Consider the following 21,912-nt stretch of genomic DNA (forward strand, 5'->3'; position numbering starts at 1 on the left):
CCCCTCCAAGAAACGAGGCGAGACTGGGGAGGCGCGCGCCACTCCTCTCTCCCTACCTTGTGGGCACCAGGTCCTGTGCCGTGGGCTGCTTGGGCCGCCGAGAAGTCGATGACCCCTCCCAGGTCTGCGGTCCCGGGGCGGCTCTGCCGGTAGAAGCGGAAAAGCTTTCGAAAGGCATCTTCCCCCGGCTCTGTCGCTAGCGTAGCCACAGAGCTCACGGCCGCCGCCATCTTCCCCATCTCACCGCCCAACTCCCTCTGGCCCGGATGCAGATTCCCGTGCCCCGGATCATGCAGGTTTTTCCGGGGCCGCGACCGTAGGTCACGGAGGTCCCTTAACTTAAAGATGGCGGCTTCGGCAGTGAGGGGCGCTATGGCTCTGCGGACGAGTACCGGCCGGCCCATTGCCTTTGTCAGAAAAATTCCTTGGACCGCGGCCTCGAGTGAGTGAGACGTAGCAGGGGCGGCATTTTTAGGTCCAAGCGATCCACAAGCGTTCTGCTTTCCGCGGAGCATTTAAATCAGCGTGTGGCTGGATCAGGAGGCTGAGTTTGCTCTTGAGCTCACCGATCAGCAGCGAGGAATTTTGTTTGTAATTAACCCTGTGGGGATGTTCCTTGAGCTTTTGGGGCACGTATGCACGGTCTTCCATCTTCCGAGGTGATTTGGTGGAAAGGCTGATTACTTGGAAACTTTAAGATTTACGATTTAGGGAGTATTTATATGCTTGCAGGGAGGAGGATGAATTGGAGGCGAGGAGACGAGCTAAAAGGCAGTTTCAGTAATTTACTTCAAAGGTGAGAACTTGAACTAGGTAATGGTAAAAGGGAGATCAGATACACTTACGTTAACAGAGTCGACAGTTTTTCGTGTTGAGGGAAGAGCACAGAGTGACGGAAAGGGAGGAATGACTTCCAGGTTTTTAGCGTTGGTGAATTTCGTGGTTAGAATGTAGGAGAAGCAGGTCGAAAGAAGATGAAGAGTAAAGTTTAAATATATTGAGTTCGAGAAACCTGTGAGGTCTCCGCCAGGCAGTTGGACAGAGGAAATTGTATATCATTCATTGAGAAGTACACTCTGAAGCCCTACTGCTTGGGTTAGAATTCCAACTTGGCCATTTAATAGTTGTATAACCTAATAGAAGGTAATTTGGCAAAGGGTTCACCACTGTCCTTCAATTTCATCCTCTATAAAATTGAGTCAGTAACATTCCTCGTAGGATTGTTGATTGGATTAAACGAGTTTATGTGTAAACTGCTTATACTTGTGCTAGATACCGAAAGTACTCAATAAATGATAGTTATTTTCTTGAGCACTAAAATTGAAGCTCATAGGAGAAGCCAACACAGGAGATAGAGGATTAGGAGTAATCAGTACTGAAGTCTCTCACGAACATTGATTTTTGTCAGCTGCTCTTTTGAGATAAGGTTTTTACATTTGTTTTCCAAAATTTTGGTGATGTTAAAATTTAAATTTTTACAATTTACAATTTTACATTTGCTTATGGTCACTTTTGTAGATAATCCAGATATCAGATCAGCCTCCTTAATCAAAAGAATAGAACAGAGATGATTTAGTTTTTGTGGCCCAGGTATGATAGTAGGATGGGAAACAGATTGGTTTGTGCCTGTTTCCCATCCTACCATCATATTTGGTCCACAAATACTAAGAGTAACCTCTGTTCTATTCTTTATATGTGATGGGTGAAGAACAAGCCCAGTAAAATGTCTTGCTTAGGCCCTATGAAACTATGGAAAGTCTAAGAGGTTTCTCCAACATCTTGCAATTGTGAGATTCCAGACCATAACAGGCTGGTTTAAAACCCTTCTAAAGAGTTTGTATAACATTCACCTTGAAACAGCTTCTCAGTCGATTCATTCATTCAGAAAGTATTTAAGGAGTATCTGTTATGTGGTGGGCATTGTTCTTGGTGTTTGCAGCTGGTTTTCCATAAAAATTGTAGGTAATTTGAGAAAAGGGTTACCTTCCAGAGCTAGTTTGTTTTGGAAGTGAATGTGTTCTAAAACTTTTAGTACCTGGTTTAAAACATGCATATTAACACTTTTGTTTATCCTTCAGTAACATGTTATGTGAGATCAGATCTTGCCAACTGGTTTGACCAACTATTAGAGCTCCTCAGAAATTTAGTCCCTGTGGGTTGTCGAAAGATTACTAGACATTTGTTTAGCAAATATCTATCAATCACTGTGGGCATAGAGGACTCAACACTCAGGAAGCTTACACTGTAGTGGTAGGGATGCGGAGACTTACCAACTACAAATGTAGGCTGCTGTTGAACCAATGAGGTTAAGTGAACTAGGGGAAATAAGCAAGTAATATGAAATGTAAATCAGTGAAAGTACAGGCACTATAGTTCAGAAGAGAAAGATGTTTTTGATGTAAGATTACCGATAGTCCCTCCTCGAGGCCTCATAGTGCTAATACATTGTCTTATAAAATAATATTTGACCTGGGTCTTGAAAAATAGTTGTTTAGGCAGGGCCAGATAGGATTACCACATTATCAAGAGAAAAGAATGATGTGCAAAGATGGGAATCCACAAGTTGGATACATAGAATCTCATTTGCTCTAATGGAGAGTAACTATGAGCCTGCCATGGGAAATAAGTCAGGAAGAGTAGGTAAGGTCAACCTAACAAATTTTAGAAAACCAACTGTTTAACCAAGTGCAAATTTTAAATTATGAAAGGCAAGTAAATTGAGATTTTATTTGAAAATCTCTAATGTAGCTAGCAACACTCTGTAATTGTCTTCTGTGTGATCTTCTCATAGGGATTATAATCCATGCACCTAGTATAGTACCTGGTATGATGAACACACTCAATATTTGGTGGGGATGAAGACTACAGTCAACTCAGCAATTTATCCATATCCCCAACCCATCACCTCCCCAAATCTGGTACATTGCAGCTTTATAGTCAATACCAGGGTGCCTCCTAAATCTTAAGGCTTTAGGAAATGCAAAGTAGCTCTTGTTCACAAGTTTGAGGCTCTAGGACCCCTTTTTGTTTCTATCTACAATCTAGGATGGAGGATACAAAATCTGTTATCTACTTTTGGCCTGGGACTTGAAGAAGAATAGTTGCAGTTTAGGCAGGGGCAGATAAAATTACTGACATGTTTTCTCCTATACAGGTGAGCTGAGAGAACACTTTGCACAATTTGGCCATGTACGAAAGTGCACTCTACCTTTTGTGAGTATTAGTTTATATTTTTAAAAAGTATTAATGTTATCCTCTAATTTTTAATTTTGTCAAAGCATATCAACTTATCTGAATGTCTAATGGAGTGAAGCTATTCAGAGTTTTAAAATTTCTAAATTCTAAAAGATTTCTAAAATTATGGATGATACTGATTAAAAGGTAAAAAAAACCCTTATCTTAGTCATTTGTGTTAGTTTTTTATTGTCGCATAACAAATTACTACACACTTAATGACTCAAGACAACACACCTATATTCTTTCACAGTTTCTGCCGATCAGGAGTCTGGGAACTACCTGGCTGGGTCCTCACTCAGCCGGGGCTTTGGTCTTATCAGAGGCACAACTGGCAAAGATTGATTTTCACGCTCCTACAGGTTGTTGGCAGAATTTTCTTTCAGCTGTAGTACTGAGGTGTCTGCTTTCTTGCTGGCTTTCAGCTGGAGGCTGCTCTCAGATCCTAGGGACTGCCCACAGTTCCTTGTTACCTGGCTTCTCTGTAGGCTATTTCCCAGCATGGCGGCTTGCTTCCTCAAAATCGGCAAGGGAGTTTCTTTCTCCAGTCTGCTAAGGCAGTCTTATAATGCGGTCATGGGAGTGACACCCCATCACCATCCTTTATAACCTGATCAAGGGAGTAACATCCCATCACTTTCACCATCTTCTTTTGGTTAGCATGTCACAGGTCCCTTCCACACTCAGGGGAGGGGTTATACAGGGGGTAATACAATGGCACATGTGGAGACCATGGGGCCGTTTTACAGTTCTGCTTACTACAGTGTTATAATGGTTGAGATAGTGAAGGATAGTTTTATCATAAAACTTATTGATGGAGAATATGCATTTTAACCTTTATCTTCATTGAGTCCTTTTTTAAAAGTATTTTCATGTTTAAATGTAATAAATGTGCTTTCTCGTGAAGGTTTAGAAATCAATATAGAATTTGTTCTACTTTATCCCAGGCTGTATTTTCTGTGGGCTTTCTAGAATTACTGATTTTTTGGGGGTGGGATGTGAGTACACATAGTTTACACACCCTTCACTAATACTACCCCTTTTTTCCTTATGGACTGAAAAGGCTGTGGTAAAATATCAACCCAAATTATCTTAAGTTCTTAATTCTTGGTTTAATGTTACTTGCCTTCCAAAATCTAACAGATTACTCATCTCTAATGCCAGTGAAGGTGTAGGGAAACTGACATTTAATGGGTATCTTCATTTTTGAATTTGCATTTGCTTTGATTTGCATTTGCAATTCCATTTCTAGGAATTTATTCTACAGAAATGTGTGGTCAAAACATTCAAAGCAGCGTTAATAATTTCATAACTGGAAAGAACCTAACTTCATTAGTGGGATTATATATTCATTGATACAGTGGAATTTTATACTGTTGACTAAAAGAATGAGGCATGTGTATTATGGACATGAAAATATTTCTATATGCTTAAAAACTATAATTTTACAAAGAGTATGAAATTGGTATTTCTTGAAAAGTTTCTACAAAAAAAAATTAACAGCTGTTTCTTGGTTGTCATTTCACTCTTAAAAGTATAAACAAAATAATTTAGGTCCTGGAGTTAACAGATCTTAAAAATAGGCTTTGATTCTTGGTAAAACAAAATATAACAGGAAAAAAATTAGTTTCTAGTTAAGTTCATTGTACTCAAATTGGAAATCCAGATCCCTGTCTTAGATGTAGCATGTCTAAGTTTTAACACAAATTTTTAAGGCTTTTACTCATGGAAATGGTCATATGGAGGTAGAAAGTGCTTTAGAAATTGTCTTGTTGCCTGAGGTAAGGAGTGAATCACTAGCATATTACCAGAAACTTTCCTTGTTATCAGTTAATACTTATTAAGTTACCTTTGAAATATAGGGGCACTCTAAGAATTTTTTAGGGGTGCAGAGCAGAACATAAATTTGTAATAAGACTGATGATGTGCACTGAATAGTGACATCTTGTCATTTGTCGTTTACATATTAGGGCTGGTGGGGAGGGTAGGGGGGCAGTTGCATGCAAGCACACTAGAATTTTTTCTACATATGCTGATGTATAAGCTTGACTGATATATGCACTCTGCCTTTTGCACAAGTTAAAGTAGCAAGATTGCTTAAATTAACCACAGGTCTGGAACTAGGTAAATAAGGATAATAGATATATTTTTCCTGTTTTTCATTAGGAACATGTGATAATGGTAATGGTGGTGATGAGGGTGGTCATAGAAATTGCCAGAAATGCAACTAGGTTTTAAAGTTTAGTTTTCTAGTGTCTAGAAGTGAGAAAGTTAGAAACGAGAGTACTTTTTTATGGGATTAAAATTTCCCTTGACTACTGCTGTTAGTGCGGTTTGTATCGAGAATGACACAGAAAGCTCATTCCGATATTTTACTTCAATGGCAGCAGAAAAGCAAAGAGAATGTTAAGAATAATGTAGAGATTAAGCTTTGGGTAACTAGGAGGGTGAATACATATTAAAGCAAGGTTATGGACAGTAAAATGTCTTTTATCCCATTTTGGGCAGATGAGAAAGTTGGTAGTTTGATTTGGAGCTCATGGGAAACATTTTCAGGTTCATGATTCAAGTTTTCTTAAATTTTGAATTTTTAGGACAAAGAGACTGGCTTTCATAGAGGTATGGGCTGGATTCATTTTTCTTCAGAAGAAGAACTTCAGAATGCACTACAACAGGAAAACCATGTTATTGATGGAGTAAAGGTAAATATTTTTCTATATCATATCATGAATTTTCTGCATATCAATTAGGTCAGAAGTGTGGAATGACAGAGACTTTAGGATTTGTAACTGAGGCTGCCTTAATGTTTGTTAAGGAATGGTGGTAGCAGTAGAGTGCCCAGTTCTGAGAGGTCTGGGGAGGGAAGTACAAGAAGATTGTAATGGTTATTAGCAAGCTTATGTAACACGGAGCAGTGGAAACAGCAGTCTGCTTACAAGTCAGGGAGACTGGAGTTGAAATCCTGGCTTTTCTACTTTGTGACCTTGGGTCAAACTGATTTACAATTTGTAATTGAAGTTCAGGGAGTCTTAAGAACAAAGAACAAAATTCTCTTGACTTATTGGTGCTGACTCCCTAATAAAAAGGCAGTCTTAAAGTGGCAGTTTTCAGTTTTAATGTTTTTGCAGACCTTGCCTTTCTTTACAGTGCTTATTTGATTTTTTCAGCTCCACGTTCAAGCTCAAAGACCAAAAGTTTTGCAAGGGGATCAAACATCTGATGAAGAGAAATATTTTTGAGACTATTACTGCCTATTAAAAAAAACTGAAAATTTTGTCTAAATGTTTTTATTTGAAACAAATAGTTGCACCAAGCAAGAGCTTATTTTCTCCACTCCAAATTAAAATAGAACACAATGGGGCAAACATCATTTGGCAGGACAGTTCCAATATGTGAACATCCTTCTCACTGTGGTTGGGATAACTATTCATAAGCAGTTGTTCTTACACAAAATATTAACCCCAAAGTACTAAGGTCACACAAAAGGAAGTGGTCTTAAATCATGTGTGGGGCACTATGTTCTATAAATGCCACAAGGTGAGAGAAGCATAAACAACCCACTCTTTAAAAAAAACTAAATAGTTCAAAGTAGAATTTTCCATCCCGCCCTTTCTCCCGTAATAAAAAGCGCTGGGGTCTAACACCCAGATTTGGTTTTTATCCTGACCATTTACAAAGTGTTCCCCCATATGAACTACATCATTAGGGTTATGGATAATAGTCCATTCACTCTGAAGAGAGGTATATCTACTCCTTCCTCCTCTTCTTGCCTTCATGCTCATGTTCCTTGGGGCGGCTGCTATCTGAGGGTCTTTTAGAGCCACCATGTTGTTTGGCTTCTTCCAAAAACTTGTCCAAACCAAAAGGATCTTCCTCAAACTGAACTGGTCCTTCTCGACCTCTTTGCCTACGGTCTGAACCAGAAAACTCCTTATCGGGAACAAACCTATGGAAAAAGAGAAAGGACTATGAACCACTTGTTTTCACTGGCGTGAATACTGAAACTGAGCTATGTGCCTTGGTACCTGTTGGTCTTTATTCTGGCTTCTAGGTCATCACCATACATGTCCTTGTCCAGATTTTTACTGGGCCTGTAAATATTCTGGGCCATATCTTTACCACCTCTCCAGGCTTGATCGTAAACATTGTAAATTTCATCTTCTCCACCAGCAAAACCACTGTCCATACCCTAGTGAAAAACAGGACATAAAAAAAATATATACATTATTATTTATTAAAAGTTGAATCTGAATATATTCATGTGAAGAGTAAGTGCTTGCTCATTTATAGCTCACATTTTCAACAACCTAAACTGCAAATTAAAAAGATGTTCATTAAAAAAACTCACAAAGCCCATAAACTTGTTCATATCACCTTTGGGACCTTAGGTTAAATAACATTTATTAACAAGTATGACTACTTTAGTGACTTGTCTTTAAAATTGAGGGATATTAGTATAAGCAGGTACTAGACAATTTCCATTTGTATAGACATAGTGGCAAAAAGATGAAAGAAATGTAAAGTTTTATAACCTAATTTCTTTCATTTGCACTAGTGTCTCAAATCTTAGCCAGCTGTAACAAGTCAAAAATCAGAGTTGTTTTATCTGACTTGTCTTTTAAATTACAACATGCAACTTCCAATTTTTTTGGCATCATGCTAGCATACCTTAGGCTAATCCAAATCTATGATATGATTATCTTTTCTCTGAGGATCAGTATTCATAACACCTAAGATGCTATTTCTGCTGTACCTTGGACTGGTTGAAGAGCCTTTGGTCATACTGAACTTCAGTGGAAGTCCGAGGATTGGGCACACCAAGAGCAATGACCTCACTGATATCTCGATTTTCATTTCTCTGAAGTTTCGACCTGTTTTGGAATACAATGCCACTAACTGAAAACTCTTCACAGATGAGCTGAATTTCAACTTAACTTAAAAATACAATCAATCTCGGAAGCAAAGGAAATGACTATGTCCTGTTAACACCTTGTGAATATATATTCCCCGGTAATGCATAAGTGGGTTAGCATTTCAGATATGTGATTATTAGAATAGGTAGTTTTATAATTAGACCCTCCTGTTAGCTGAGAACTGTTGAGAGACTCATTCTTGACACAGAAATCTTTAATACAAGCAATCACCTTACAATGCATGCTGAGATAGGAAATTGCTATGGTCTATATTTGCTATTATATGAGGATTGGGGGGCCTGGATACAAATTAGATGTATCATATGAATCATTTTCGATAAGCTAGAATCAGTTTTTCTACCTAACCACATTTAGTAATTTTATCCTATTAGAATTGTGAGGAAAAACATGTCAATGACTGGATTACTCAGCATGATTTTCAACAGATTAATTTCCCTGATGTTTCAGTATGTATGCAATCAAACTGCAATGAAACCATGGTAACTGTCATCATTTATTTTACTAGAAGCTCAGGTCTTAAAATGATTCTACAGACAATTTGATTTTCATCCAATCACAAGTTTACTGCTTTTCTATGTTATCAATTCTCACAGCCACTTTACCGGTTTTAAGGGCCCAATTTATCTACTTTGATTTTTATAGCTTAGGAATTTCAGACCAAAAGTGTCATTAACTGCATACTGTCAGACTTCATTCCTCTCTCTTTTATACTGTACATTTACCCACAACTCTAAACTCAGGTTTTCTGCTTCCCCATGACATCTCTTATCCCGGGAGATGAAATATGCCATTAAACAACAAAGACCACTACCAAGAATCTTTTTCATGTTTAAAATATAAATTGAAAAAATAGATTGTATCAGCTCATAGAATGATGAGAGTATGCAAAACTGCTCATTTGGGAAGAAAATGTTTTATATTTGCATTTAACCCTCATTCAGAATTTTACCTCCATATTACAGCATTTCCTCATTTCAGCAATTTCAGTCCTCAACCTTTGCTGAACCACAAACTTCACCAATCTCTACTTTATTCCAAGTCCCCGTACATGTATTTAGTTTGTTCTACACAAGTTTGTACTTATTAAGAGTGCGTTGTCTGTATGCCAACTATATTTTGATTTTTAAAAAAGTGCTTTGTCAATTTTCCCAATTTTATATAATAGCTCTTTCTGAATTTTAAATGAAACTGCTCATGAGAAGTCAATTTTCACCTCTTAGAAAACCTGCTTTTCTCCTCCATTGTACTCTGTATAGTGCTCCGCATGGAAAAGGGTCTCAATAGAGGCACTGCTGCTTATTACTTGTCTAGAGGAACATTTGAAATTAGAACAGACCAGAACAGTTCTATCCACTGTTGTCTTTTCATAAAAATGACCTGAATTTCCTTTTCTGGCTGACTCTACGAGGTGATGGAAGAAAGATTACTTTCAGAGATAGTCAATTCTTTTGCCAAGACAGGTAGTTAAGTGCAAGAAAATAAGTGCTAATTTATTAAGTTATCAAACTAAAGAGGAAGGGAGAGAAGCAAACCTGGTCTTAGTGGACAAAACCTCTTCTCTAAAAGGTTCACAAAGGCCAGTCTTCACAGTTTGTATTTATGTCAAACAGCACCTACCTTTTATCAGGAGCTGCCCTGGAAAGATTCCGGTCATGCTGTCTCTCTTTTCGCCTGTCATGCCGGATTTCATCCCTCTCACGTGCCTCCCCGTCCTCTGTGTTGAAATGAAGTTGAATCATATATGACTGAGTTGAAAATTACTTCATTGCTATATTACTCATTAATACTTTGAACAAGAGAATAATCTTTAACCTTAAAAATTTCCATGAATTAATTTAAATCCAATAGTACTGTTTTAATTTTTGAATGTGAATTCCAAAATCATGCGTGCAACTTAATGGTTTGGGATAAAGTATACTGATGTTTTCAACCTACTTTGAAATGTATCATAGTGAGGTGGACTGAAAGATGATGAATAAAGACGGTACAAACATGATAAAACAAATTTAGCTGTATTAATCATTTTAAGAAATGTTAACTATAGAATCTAGGTGGTCAAGATATGGGTGTTCACTGTATAATTTAACTTTTCTATGTGTTGTAAATTTTCATAATAAAATATCAAGGAAAAAGAATTATCCATAAATTTACCCTTATAATATTCAAAGGTTGCCTTTGAATAAAGAACTTTTTACTTATGGTCCACAGGAGCTGGTTGTATCTTCATCTCTATCTATTGTGTTTGTGTCTAACTTCGTTTTTTCTATCCTCTCCAGCCTGAAGGAATAGTGTAGTTAAGAGCATGAGCTTTAGAGCCAGTCTGTTTAGATTCAAATACTATTTCTATGACAGATTACCAAATACTATTTCTATGACAGATTACCAATTTGACCTTGTGCAGATTACTTAAGCACTCTGAGCCTTGCTCTCCTCTTCTGTAAAAACAGTGACAATAATAGTACCACTACATCAGACTGCTGCAGAATTATAGGAAGTGATCCATGTAAAGTGGTGCTTACCATAGTACTCAACTCAATAAATGTTAGTTTTTATTAATATATGCAAAATTTTATTAATATATGCAAAATATTTTTCAAAATTTTAATTCATTTAAGAACCACTCTTTTTTTAAAAATCAGTTTAGAGAACTTAGCTATAGGGAAGTTTTACTTCTAATTACCTTCAGTGGTTAGGTGTCCAATAGGCAGGTATTTGTATTTTGTCTCAAGTCATTCATATATGATTCAAGAACTGGATCATTACTTATAACCCTAGTTACTTCTCTGTAGTTGAACTCTAGACTCCTATAACCAACTGCCTGCCGACACCTTTATTTTAAATTTAACATGTCCACAACTAAACTCCTAATCTTTCCCTCCAAAACCTCTTTATCTTGTAGTCTTCCCAATATTAATAAATGGTGACTCAATCCTTCCCACCTGCTCAGGTCAAAAGTTCTGGAGGCATTCTTGACTCCTCCTTTTCTCTAATACTTTGACCTAAATCATAAGCAAATTTTGTCAGCTCTACCTCCAAAATACATCCAGTATCTGACCCTGTTTTCACTACCACTCATTATCATCTCTCACTGGATTATTGCCAATAGCGTTCCAGTTTCCCTGCCCATTCCATGGCCTTCTAATAGGTCAGATCATGTCACTCTGCTTAAAACCCTTCAACTGCTACCGTCATTACTTGAAGTAAAAGCCATGTCCTTACAATGGCTAAAAAGCCATACATCATCCAGACACTACTCTTATTTGCCCTAATCGCTTTTATTTGTTACTCTCCTTTCTCACTCTAATCCAGCCATATTGGCCTCCCTGCTTTTCCTTGGACACACCAGGCATCTTTCCAACTCAGGGTGTTTGCACTCGCTCTTCCTTCTATCTGGAACATTCTTCTCCAGATATCTACAGGGCTCACTTCCTTCAAGTTTTTGTGCTAAAGTTACCATCTCAGAAGTGAGGCCTACTCTGACAAGCCTTTCTTTTTGGCACTTTTATCCCACTTCTGTTTTATTTTTTTCCATAGAAGATTATTACTCCATGATTAACTTTTTTTGGTTTGTCTACACTCTCTTAAATGTTCACTATTATATGCCCCCTTCCACCTGTCTAGTAGACCTTGCATCTAGAAGAGAACCTTGCACAAAGTAGGTGTTCAATATGAACTGAATGAATAAAATTGTACTAGTCTAGGACTTAAGTTTCAAGAAAAATAAAACGAGAAAATCAAGCCTGTTTTTAATATGTCATTTTTTAAAAGTATATGGCTCAGAACTTTAAAAACTTCCCGTGTAGTTCCCATACTGAAGGATGCATTTAAATATATATTCTTCATTTTCTTCTGCTTCATATGGCAGAAGTTTCTCTTTCTACATTTCTGAAATAGTTATATTTTCTTCATATGTATGTGCTACTTTTGTATACAGTAAAAGACAACAGAGATTTTCTAAAATGAGATATATTTTAGGTAATTGACAAGGTAAAGTCAATTCATTAATGAGAATGTCATAATACCTTTTTCCACGTGGGTTTTTATCCCAGCTCTTCTCTCCCTGGCTTTCTGGGCCATTTCTCTAAGTTTCTCTTCATGTTTCTCCTTTTCTTTTTGAGCCATCTTTCTCTCTACTTGAGCACGCATTTCCACAGCTTCACGAGCCTGTTAGTAAAGTCAGATGTCAAATAAGACACTATTGGGATAAATAATTATAGCTACCGTTTAATTCCTGGACTAAAGTCTGGCTTGAAAGAGCAGTTATAAAGAATTCAGAGTTGTTAATGCTGATTAAAACAAAGATTAATGCCCAGTAAAAGATAGTTTGACTGAAAGACACTGCAAATTTAGCTTTTTCACTATGGGAAATGCCTTAATAGCTAAAACTAAAATGATCCCAATAAACCTTGAAAGTCATGGGTTTTGCTAATGTTTTCTTAGAAACAATCTAAAAAATTTGTCAAAATGTTTACTTGCTCTTCCCTGCTACTGACCTTTTGGGGGACATCTACATCAAAATAGAGGAAAATCATGAAACCTAGTAACAGCAGCTGGCAATTTTCACAAAATGGGATCAGCCTAGTAAGCCATTATTCTGGAATGTTGAAAGGAAGCTACATTGCCAGTGGTGGGGTGTGTGCATGAGTATACAAAGGCTGAGACCAGGTAAGGAGCTGCAACTAGCACCTCCCATCTCTGGAACACATACCACAGGTGAGAGGCTCTCTAGGTACTCAGTACAGTAGCTAAAGTAACGGTAACTTAGGTAACCAAGAATAGATTTACAAATTATCCAAGAGCATTAAACAATTAAACCTTCCGATCAGCAATGTAGAGGGCTTCAGCCAGTTTGGCAAAATTTTCATTGATGTGAACTGTCTGCAGTCCTCGTCCATCGGCAGCCAGACGTTTGTCTAATGGAATCGTATAACCCTGTTGTGGAAGCAGACAGAAAATAACAGTTACAAAAGAGCAACAACAGATTCCTAAAATTGGATTTAAATATGTCCATTCTGACAACCACTTGGTTGAAGTTCTTTTTCTTACATCTTTCTTCACAATTATGCAACAACAACAGTGGCTAACACTGAGTGCTTTGTATGGAGGACTGTTAAAGCACTTTACAGGTTTATGGTCTCATAACCTTCACAGTAAATCTATAAGGCTGGTAACACTATTGTTTCCATTTTACAGGTAAAGATACTAAGGCAGAGAGCTTAGGTAATGTCCCCAAGGACATATAGTTAATAAATGGATGAGCTAGGATCTAAACTCAGGCAGTATGACTTCAGAGCTCATGTTCTGGGAAAACAGATTCTCATGTTAACAACTGTGGATTGTAATAAAAGGAAATGACTATCAAATAGCTAAATAGTTGTTCTTCAAGTAAGTGTAACAGTTATAGAAAGGTGAAACAAATCACTAAAATAATAGTATTTACAGGTAGTTTAGTCTGTACAGTTTTAATGAGTTGTCAGATTCTTAGAACCTTGTTAGTTTTAGTAAATGGAAAAAAGATAAAACTTTGAGAGACAACTGAGATTCTGTGTTCTGAAGTTTTGCATACTATTTCAATAATTCAAGAAATATGATTGAATATCCATGCAACTTTCTGGCTTAGCTTTATTTTTGCAGATTTCTGACTAGACTCCCAAATGCTGATCTCAAGTCCATGGCCTTTATTCCTAATGCAAAGAACTGTTACACAATAAGTTCAAGCAACCACATAGTTTACCTACATATTCATCAACCCAAATCAGATCACCCAACAATCTTTTTGTTTTATTTTTTAATTATTATTATTTTTTATATATTTTTTAGGCGAGGTAACCCTTGGTTGACCTCACAGATTGCAAGGACCTTGTCAGTTTACAATCTCTTATTTTTTTTATTTTTTACACCTATAGCACCTGTTCTTCCTCGGTGGTCTCCCATCCAAGTACTAACCAGGCCCGACACTGCTTAGCTTCCGAGATCAGGCAAGATCGGGCTTGTTCAGGGTAGCATGGCTGTAGATCAATCTTTTTATTTTACGATAAGTACGTAACTTCCTTTAAGGATTACTTTATATTTAATCCATGGGTTAAAGTGGCCTTCACCCATCAAAAACAGAATCATGAAATATGATTTGGGGGAAAAGAGGAAATAGTGATTAGGAAATTTATTCCACATCATTTTCAGATTCTTCATGACTTCTAGAAAGCTTTGGAAATTAGTAGATATATAGGATTTAAATAGCTCATTCATGCAATGTTATATATAAAATCAAATAGTTTAAAAATTAAAGCACTAAATATATCCAAACATTTACTCTTTTGTTATACAATTATTTAAATAGTTTAATTTCTTTCAAAAATACTATTAGATATAAATTTGAGTTTTTCTAAAAAATACTATCATTTGCTGATATGTTGTTACTGTATTCTACCTATTCCTTCACTATGTGCTTCCAATAACTACAAGTCACTAAAAGAATCTCTGTGGTATTCATGTGCCCAGCATACTAACATTTCTATTCCATTTTTTAAAAAAGAAAAGTCATATATGTTGGGTGTTCTTTTTGAAAATATTCAGCTCAGTGAGATACTGATGTTTTAACTAAAGTTCCCAGGCTGAAGTTCCTTCCTGGTTGTTTTCCAGTAGGTTCTAATACTAAGAGACTGATTCTATGACAACTTAATTACCTTTGCATTTTTCCAGTTTGAAATACAAGGAGGAATCTTCCACTCCTGTTGTTCCTTCACAGTCATCTGAGTTGAGGAGAGTGGAAAAGACATTTTTAGATTTATAGTGTAGCTAAAATCCCAAGCACGATCTTTTTCTTCAAAGGCAGAAATATGGATAAATGTAATCAAAGGCTTAAATTCCATTTGTTTGGTAGTACTATATACTAATGTTTCTCTTACCATGAATTTTAGAAATAACTTTAATATAAAAAATGAAAAGTAATCTATAAATTATTTTTGACATTTATAAATGCTGGCTAATATTTTTCCATATTTAAATTGATGTGTGACCTCTTTGAGATGAAAACTTGTCCTTTAGTCGGTAATAAAACATAATTAAAAAAAGCCACTCAAATTATCAGAGACCTAATGATCCCAGGTACTCACTTCCTATAACTGTGACAACATCCTTCATGTCAAATAGCAAACCCTGTTCATTCCGTTAAAAGCAGGGGTTAGGGTAATAATAAACTTATAGCTAATATTTTACATACATTTTCACAAGCACTCTGGAACTACACATTATAGTCTTGAGTGGGTCCCTATTTGATCTTGAAAAACAAATTGAAAAAGAAAACAATAAGCAAGTAATGGTGAAATATACTTGTACAGGCATCTAGACTTTATGGGAGATTATTTATAAAATTAATAATCCTGAGTACAAATATGATTTTACACTACAGCAAAATTACCTTTCGGCTAGGAGAATGCATGACAGGTGCAGGAGGAGAAGGTGGTCCTCGGGGAATTTTCTTATTAATCCTGAAGCATAAATCAAAGCACAACTAGAGAGATATACTTTTTTCTTTTTAGTTATTAAGTCTCAAGTCTCCCTTCTTCATTTTTTATTATGTAAAGCTTCAAACATATACAAAAACAGAGATTGTATAATGAATGCCCATCTATCATACACTAATTGCTCAGCTTCGGCAATTATTAAAACATGGCCAAAATTGTCATCATCACCACCCAACTCATCTCCACAATACTGTTATCATTTCATTGAGCAATATATTTTTTTCCTATTTAAGAAACAGCTTTATTGAGGTATAACTGACATGCAATTAACTATATTGGGTATTTAAAGCATATAATTTGATTAAATTTTGACATGAGTATTTACCTGTGAAACTATCATCACAATCAAAAAAATGAACACACTCATCACTTCCAAAAGTCTGTGTGCCCCTTACCTACCCCCACTTGTCCCCTCATGAGCCGTCTTCCCCTCCTTCCCCACAGGCAACCATTGATTTATTTCCTGTCATTACAGATTTGTTTGCATTTTCTAGGGTTTCATATAAATGGAATCATACAGTATGTACTTCTTTTTGTCTGGCTTCTTTCACTTGGTATAATTATTTTGATATTCATCCATGGTATTGAGTATATTAAAATTTTATTTCTTTTTACTGCTCAACAGTATTCTATGTATAGATGTTGCATAATTTGTTTATCCATTCACCTGATGATAACATTTGGGACATTTTTATCCTCTGATATCTTTTTTAAGAAGAGTGGTTCACTCTCATGAAGCCATCTACTTACTTAAACCTTGGAGGCTCCATTGGATCTTTCTGCATTTCCACCATCCGAATAACCCTCTGTTTTGCTCCAGAGTTGAAAGCCACTCCTTGCTGAGATGGTGTATATCTGAAGAACGCAGATGAAACTAAAGGTGTAACTAGTCCTTTTTAGTTAGTAAGTCTCAAGTCTCCTCTCCTCACCTTTTATTACATAAAGCTTCAAACATATACAAAAACAGAGAGTGTGCAATGAATGCCCATCTATCATATACCAATTGCACAGCTTTAGCAATTATTAAAACATGGCTAAATTTGTCATCATCACCAACAGGTACTCATCTTTTTACAATCCTAAGCTAGACTGCATTGGACAATGTAGTCCTTTCACAAAGTATTAATAGAAAACTGCAAAATATTTAGGCCAAGCAGATAGCAACGGAGATAAGAGAACAGTAATTATGAGTTACTAGCAAAATGTAAACTAAAATCATATTAGTTTGCAAGTAATCCATCTCTGTCCATTTTCCACCATGGAAGGCAGTGTTCAATTTCATAGATAAGAAGTCTAGAAAATAGTACCTATTTTGTAAGTCTGCATTTGGGGAAAAAACGCTCCATAATATTCGCAGCAGGCAATTTATAGTATCTTTTGACTAATTACAGGTAGTAAAACAGAGAAAGAACAATGGTAGCAGCCTTAACAGCTCTGAATTTCCCTTTAATATCTACATGAGTATCCCTCCACACAAAGATTTAGAGTGAAACCCCTTAAAATTTAGAAGTATTAGAAGGAGGTCTATTATATAAATGATATTAATACATTATTAATTATCAACATTATACATTATCATTCTATTTTAATTATTATGTAAATTACATCATATAATATTGCCAATATGTTAACATTCACAGTAAATATTATATAATGCCTATTATATGTAAATGAAAACTATAAATAAAAATTGTGGTTTGGATCACATATAGTAAATGTTAATTTCTAAAAAAAAAGAAAAATATTTTGAAAATAGCATATCTTAAAAATCGATCTTAAAATTTTTTTCTGCCTTTAATTATCTGCACAGAGTTAACAGTCTTTCAAGTCATTATTTAAAAACCAGATTTACAATTGTGAAAGAATACCAAGATTCCCAACCCCAGTTAAGTCTGACACGAAACCAAGATTCCCAGGCAGGTTCATACCGGATATACTGAGCAGGAGCCAGTTTATCAGCTGCTCGAACTGGCATGGCCGCAGCAACCTTCTGTGATACAGACTTTTCTAAGGCTACCCTTGTCTTTTCTGTTATCTGAAATAAGAAACACCACATTAAATGGTTTGGAAGTTAATAAAGATGTAAAAAGTCATCTAAAATAATTATATATAGAATTCCCAGTTACCTCTTTAATAGCTTCTTCGTCAGGTCTTTGCAGGTCTGGGTCATCTGCATTCATGACTTCCTTGGGAACCAGGTCAGTGTACTTGCTATAAATGACCTAAAATGTTCAAACATAAGCAGACTTAAGAAAAATAGAGAATGGAAAGAAGCAACCTCCTTAAGTCATTTCAGAAATCAACATTTCCTCTCAGCAAACTTATAAATTTAGGACACAGATTTTGTCTTTTAGATTTTAAAGCCCAGGAACCTTAAAATATATATACAAATTGCTGCCCTGACTATATAAGTTCATAATTTTCTTTTGACCGCATGCATATAAATTATTTGAGATCTTCTAATCAAGTCAGTATCTGAATAAATTGTGCCAACAAAATCTTATGCATCAGTGATTCCTATTTTTGAGGCTCGTTATGACTTGAAATTAATGATGATATAAATTGCCTATAATACCATTATCTTGGGTTACAAGCTCATCAGAATTTAAGTCAGGTTTCCAAATAATTTACAAATTCACTGGGCATGGACAATTTCATTGACCTCAATCTACTTAGAATGTTTGACTTTTCTGGCATGCACTCTATTCATAGATTAAGAAAAGGAACATGTGCCATTGTCAAAAAAACCGGAACACTTTCTTCCATGAAAAACAAACAAACAAACAAACAAAAAACCTTTGCAAAATACATTCTATATACACAACTTATTTTACACTCATTGTCCAAATTTAGGACTGCTATCTGATTTCTACTAGGCTCAACATGGTTTCTATTAGGCTAACACTGATGTGGTAGGCCCCTGAAAAAAAAATAGAATATTACTTACTTTCATGCCCATCTATACTTCTCGAATACTTTCACAAAAACTTACATGGCAGATATTATAGAAAAGAGATACTTGAAATTTAACAAATAAGCAGTCTTCTAGATTTTGCTACCTGAGTTAGGACTTCTTTAGTACACATAGGATAATTCATGAACATAAAAGAAAATGAAATTCTTGGGCAAGTGAGAGCTTCAAAAATTTTCCGAAGAAAATCATTTACTACTGTAAACTAAAGTCTTATGTCAATAATTGCATTCCACCATGACATTCCCTAAAATCGCTTAAAGGAAATACATGCTATTTTAATTTCTTACCTCAAACAACAGAGCAGAAAACACTTTATGGCCTACTCGACCTGACCTGGCTTGGCTTACAGCTTTAAACTCCCCTTGTACCTCATGTTCCCTCATTCACTGTGCCTTAGTCACATCGGTTCTTCTGGTTTTTGAATACAACATGCTTTTCTCCAATTCTGGGCCTTTACAGTGTTGTTCCCAGTTCTTCAGTGAGTTCTCAACTTCTGAGTCTCAGTTTAAAGCTCCTGCATGCACTGATGAGGCCTCTGCTGGATACTCACACTAAAGCAGTAACCCTTCCCCGCTCAATCATTCAGAGTCACAGCACTCTGTTTACTGTCTTCAAAACACCACTCACAGTAATAAATTTACCTATTTTACTTGTTTATCTGTGTCCCCTATAAACATAACAACAGTAATAATAGCTAACATTAAGCACTTATTTTGTGCCACTGTTCTTTTGCTTTACAGATATTAACTAATTTAAATTTCATATCAATCCTATGAAGTGTGCACAGTGACTATACCTATTTTTCTGATAAGGAATCTCTTATTCATTAAAGTATCTACAGTGCCTATAACAATGCCTGGTCCATAGGAGACATTCGGTCAATATTTTTTGTACAAATGAATGAATATAAGAATTTTAGAGATGCTCTATTCCATGGTAAAGATAATTATATTTTAGGTCATGCAGAACATTCTACATAAGCTGTTGATTTCCCAGGAAAAAAGCTATCTCATGGTTACAGGCTGAAATTCATAGCTTGTTTTTCGCAGAAATTAGAAAGAGAAAAAGTAAGAAAGTGTAGATGATTTACCACAAAACATGTACTATTGACATGTAGGCTACTAGTGTCACCATCCTCTTAGGGTGTTCGTTTTGGAAGGAACCCTGAAGCTCACTCTAGTGAGAAGAGTGAGGCTCAGTGCATTAAGATCTCACAGCTAGTAATTGATCTCAAAAGTCTTATTTCCTTTTAGAATGGAAAAATCTACATCACAAGTATTTATTATATAACAATTCTCTAGAAAATAATACCAAGACTACAAAGAGTTAATTACTTTTACACAGCAATCGGTACAGGAAGGAATTCCAAGTAAATGGCTCACTGGTAGTCATACATGCTCAACATAAAGTCTCAATACTAATTTAGCATACAAGAGCCATTTGCTGCTCCTTAGTTGGGTATTCCAAAGTTAATAACCCTTTAAATGAGCATCAATAAGATTCTAGTATCTCACAAAGCTGAGTGAAGGACATATGAAGAGCAAGATTCCCCCATGGTAATTAACTATAAAATCCCCAAGTTTTATTGCCTGAGAACCAAATGTGAAGAAATTCAGTATATCCCAGGAGGCAAAGGGGCTGGGAAAGGTTATCTGAAAAATACAATATACCGTCGAAGGTATTAGGAGAACAAATAAGCTTTGTGAGCAAGATAAAGCAATAATTCATATATGAAACAAGTGTTTTTTGTTTTTTTTTTAATTACTAAAAACTGGCAAGAAATGGACTGGCTTAAAGGACAGCTTATCAGCATATGCACTATTTCAGAGGTAGAAAGAAAACACTATTTTTAGGCTTAGCTAGTTCATGAAATCATACAAACGAGGTAGTAACATACGAAATTATCTCGGGGTTAGTTTTAAAGTTGTTGGAGGTTTTTTGGGGGGGCAAGGGAAAGGCTAAAGGCATTCTTTTAGGTAATATCATGTAACATTTCCTATGAAACTATTTCAGAAGGAAAAATGTGAACACCAACACTTTATTTTAAGATTATCAAGATTTAAGAAATTTTTTTCCCTCTTGATTTTGTATTACCAACAAGTTTTGTACACAGTATTTACTTTACATGCAGAGACCAATGACCTTAGACTTGCCCTTGGAATACTGCCTCATTCTTCACCACTTACACCTAAAGCTAGCATTTTCCATTCTTGCTCTTTCACTATTAATATTTCAGTGAGAACTCTTTGGTTTCTAAAGAATACCAGATCCTTCTGATATACATAAGAAACCCTACATTTAGTAGACAATTACTACTTTTAAAACAGGAAAATCTGATTTTAAAACAAGGCATTGCTTGCCATTTCCAATTCCTCTCCTGGGGCCTTTGTAAGTATGTGAGGTGTTTCTGGTTATGACAACAGGTGGAAGGGAGGGCACCATGGCATTTAATAGGTAATGCCAGTTATGTTAAACGTTATACAATGCTCAAGACAGTCCCAAACAATCAAGTGTCCCTCTGACCCAAATGCCAATGCCTAATGGGGACTCAGTTAACACTGAATTATTAAATGCATTCAAAAACTCCATGTGTTAATCTATTCACTTTTTAAAAAATTAAAGTACATATTGATTAAATTTGTATAAGGGATTTAAATGTATATTCCAGGGTATAAAGTTCAGTAAGGAAATATATCCAACAGAAACAATGTTAACAGTCCAACTGGTCTCTCCATTCACTCTTTCTTGTAAATTCACTGAATGCCTTATTCATTTAAAAAAAAAAACTTTGCTGTGCTTATTTTTTTGTTGTTTTTAAGACTTTATGTTTTTATGACAGTTTTAGGTTCATGGCCAAATTAAGAGAAGGGTAGAGATTTCCTACATAGCCCCTGCCCCTACACGTGCATAGATTCTCCCATTAGGGTTAAGGTGAATATGAACCTGAGAGTGGTACCTCTCTATAAACTATTAGTTTGGGTTCCATTTCTGGTGGCTGCATTATAGACAAAATGTAAGGTTTTTACTGTATAAAGGAATAATAGAGACTAAAATCTAAAACAGTTCGGTTTTATCATTTTTACTCTATTTTCAATATGATCACCAATATACATGATTGTAAGAAAGAAAAAACTTTCAGAAATTCTCTAGAAATCAGATAAAATTCATGGTTTCCAGTCTTGAAATATAATGCAAAATGGGCTAAAACTGTATTTCATTCAAAATTACACAACCTGCCAATGACAGA

At 35.9% G+C, this 21,912-nt stretch overlaps 2 protein-coding genes and 1 pseudogene across 2 annotated transcripts in view; 1 reads left to right on the plus strand and 2 right to left on the minus strand.

Moving 5' to 3' along the window:
- Window positions 1-6,509, plus strand: SLIRP (SRA stem-loop interacting RNA binding protein). The gene is made up of 4 exons (XM_039883930.1): window positions 1-442; window positions 3,155-3,213; window positions 5,829-5,936; window positions 6,402-6,509. Exons 1-4 carry the CDS (start codon window positions 346-348, stop codon window positions 6,471-6,473), a joined length of 336 nt encoding a protein of 111 aa, XP_039739864.1. The 5' UTR covers window positions 1-345; the 3' UTR covers window positions 6,474-6,509.
- SNW1 (SNW domain containing 1) overlaps window positions 6,506-21,912 on the minus strand; it is a 26,892-nt gene continuing 11,485 nt past the window's right edge. The window contains exons 4-14 of the mRNA XM_039883929.1: window positions 17,818-17,913; window positions 17,620-17,726; window positions 16,442-16,546; window positions 15,586-15,655; window positions 14,852-14,917; window positions 12,984-13,100; window positions 12,191-12,332; window positions 9,786-9,882; window positions 7,988-8,105; window positions 7,260-7,423; window positions 6,506-7,180 (exon numbers count right to left, since the gene is read on the minus strand). Of these exons, the coding sequence (XP_039739863.1) occupies window positions 6,982-7,180; window positions 7,260-7,423; window positions 7,988-8,105; window positions 9,786-9,882; window positions 12,191-12,332; window positions 12,984-13,100; window positions 14,852-14,917; window positions 15,586-15,655; window positions 16,442-16,546; window positions 17,620-17,726; window positions 17,818-17,913 (1,281 nt within the window). The 3' untranslated portion in view covers window positions 6,506-6,981. The remainder of the gene's footprint in view (window positions 7,181-7,259; window positions 7,424-7,987; window positions 8,106-9,785; window positions 9,883-12,190; window positions 12,333-12,983; window positions 13,101-14,851; window positions 14,918-15,585; window positions 15,656-16,441; window positions 16,547-17,619; window positions 17,727-17,817; window positions 17,914-21,912) is intronic.
- Window positions 14,066-14,184, minus strand: LOC120619899 (uncharacterized; annotated as a pseudogene).

The sequence above is a fragment of the Pteropus medius genome, unplaced genomic scaffold (genome assembly GCF_902729225.1).
Source record: "Pteropus medius unplaced genomic scaffold, Ma_sr-lr_union100, whole genome shotgun sequence".
Taxonomy (NCBI): domain Eukaryota; kingdom Metazoa; phylum Chordata; class Mammalia; order Chiroptera; family Pteropodidae; genus Pteropus; species Pteropus medius.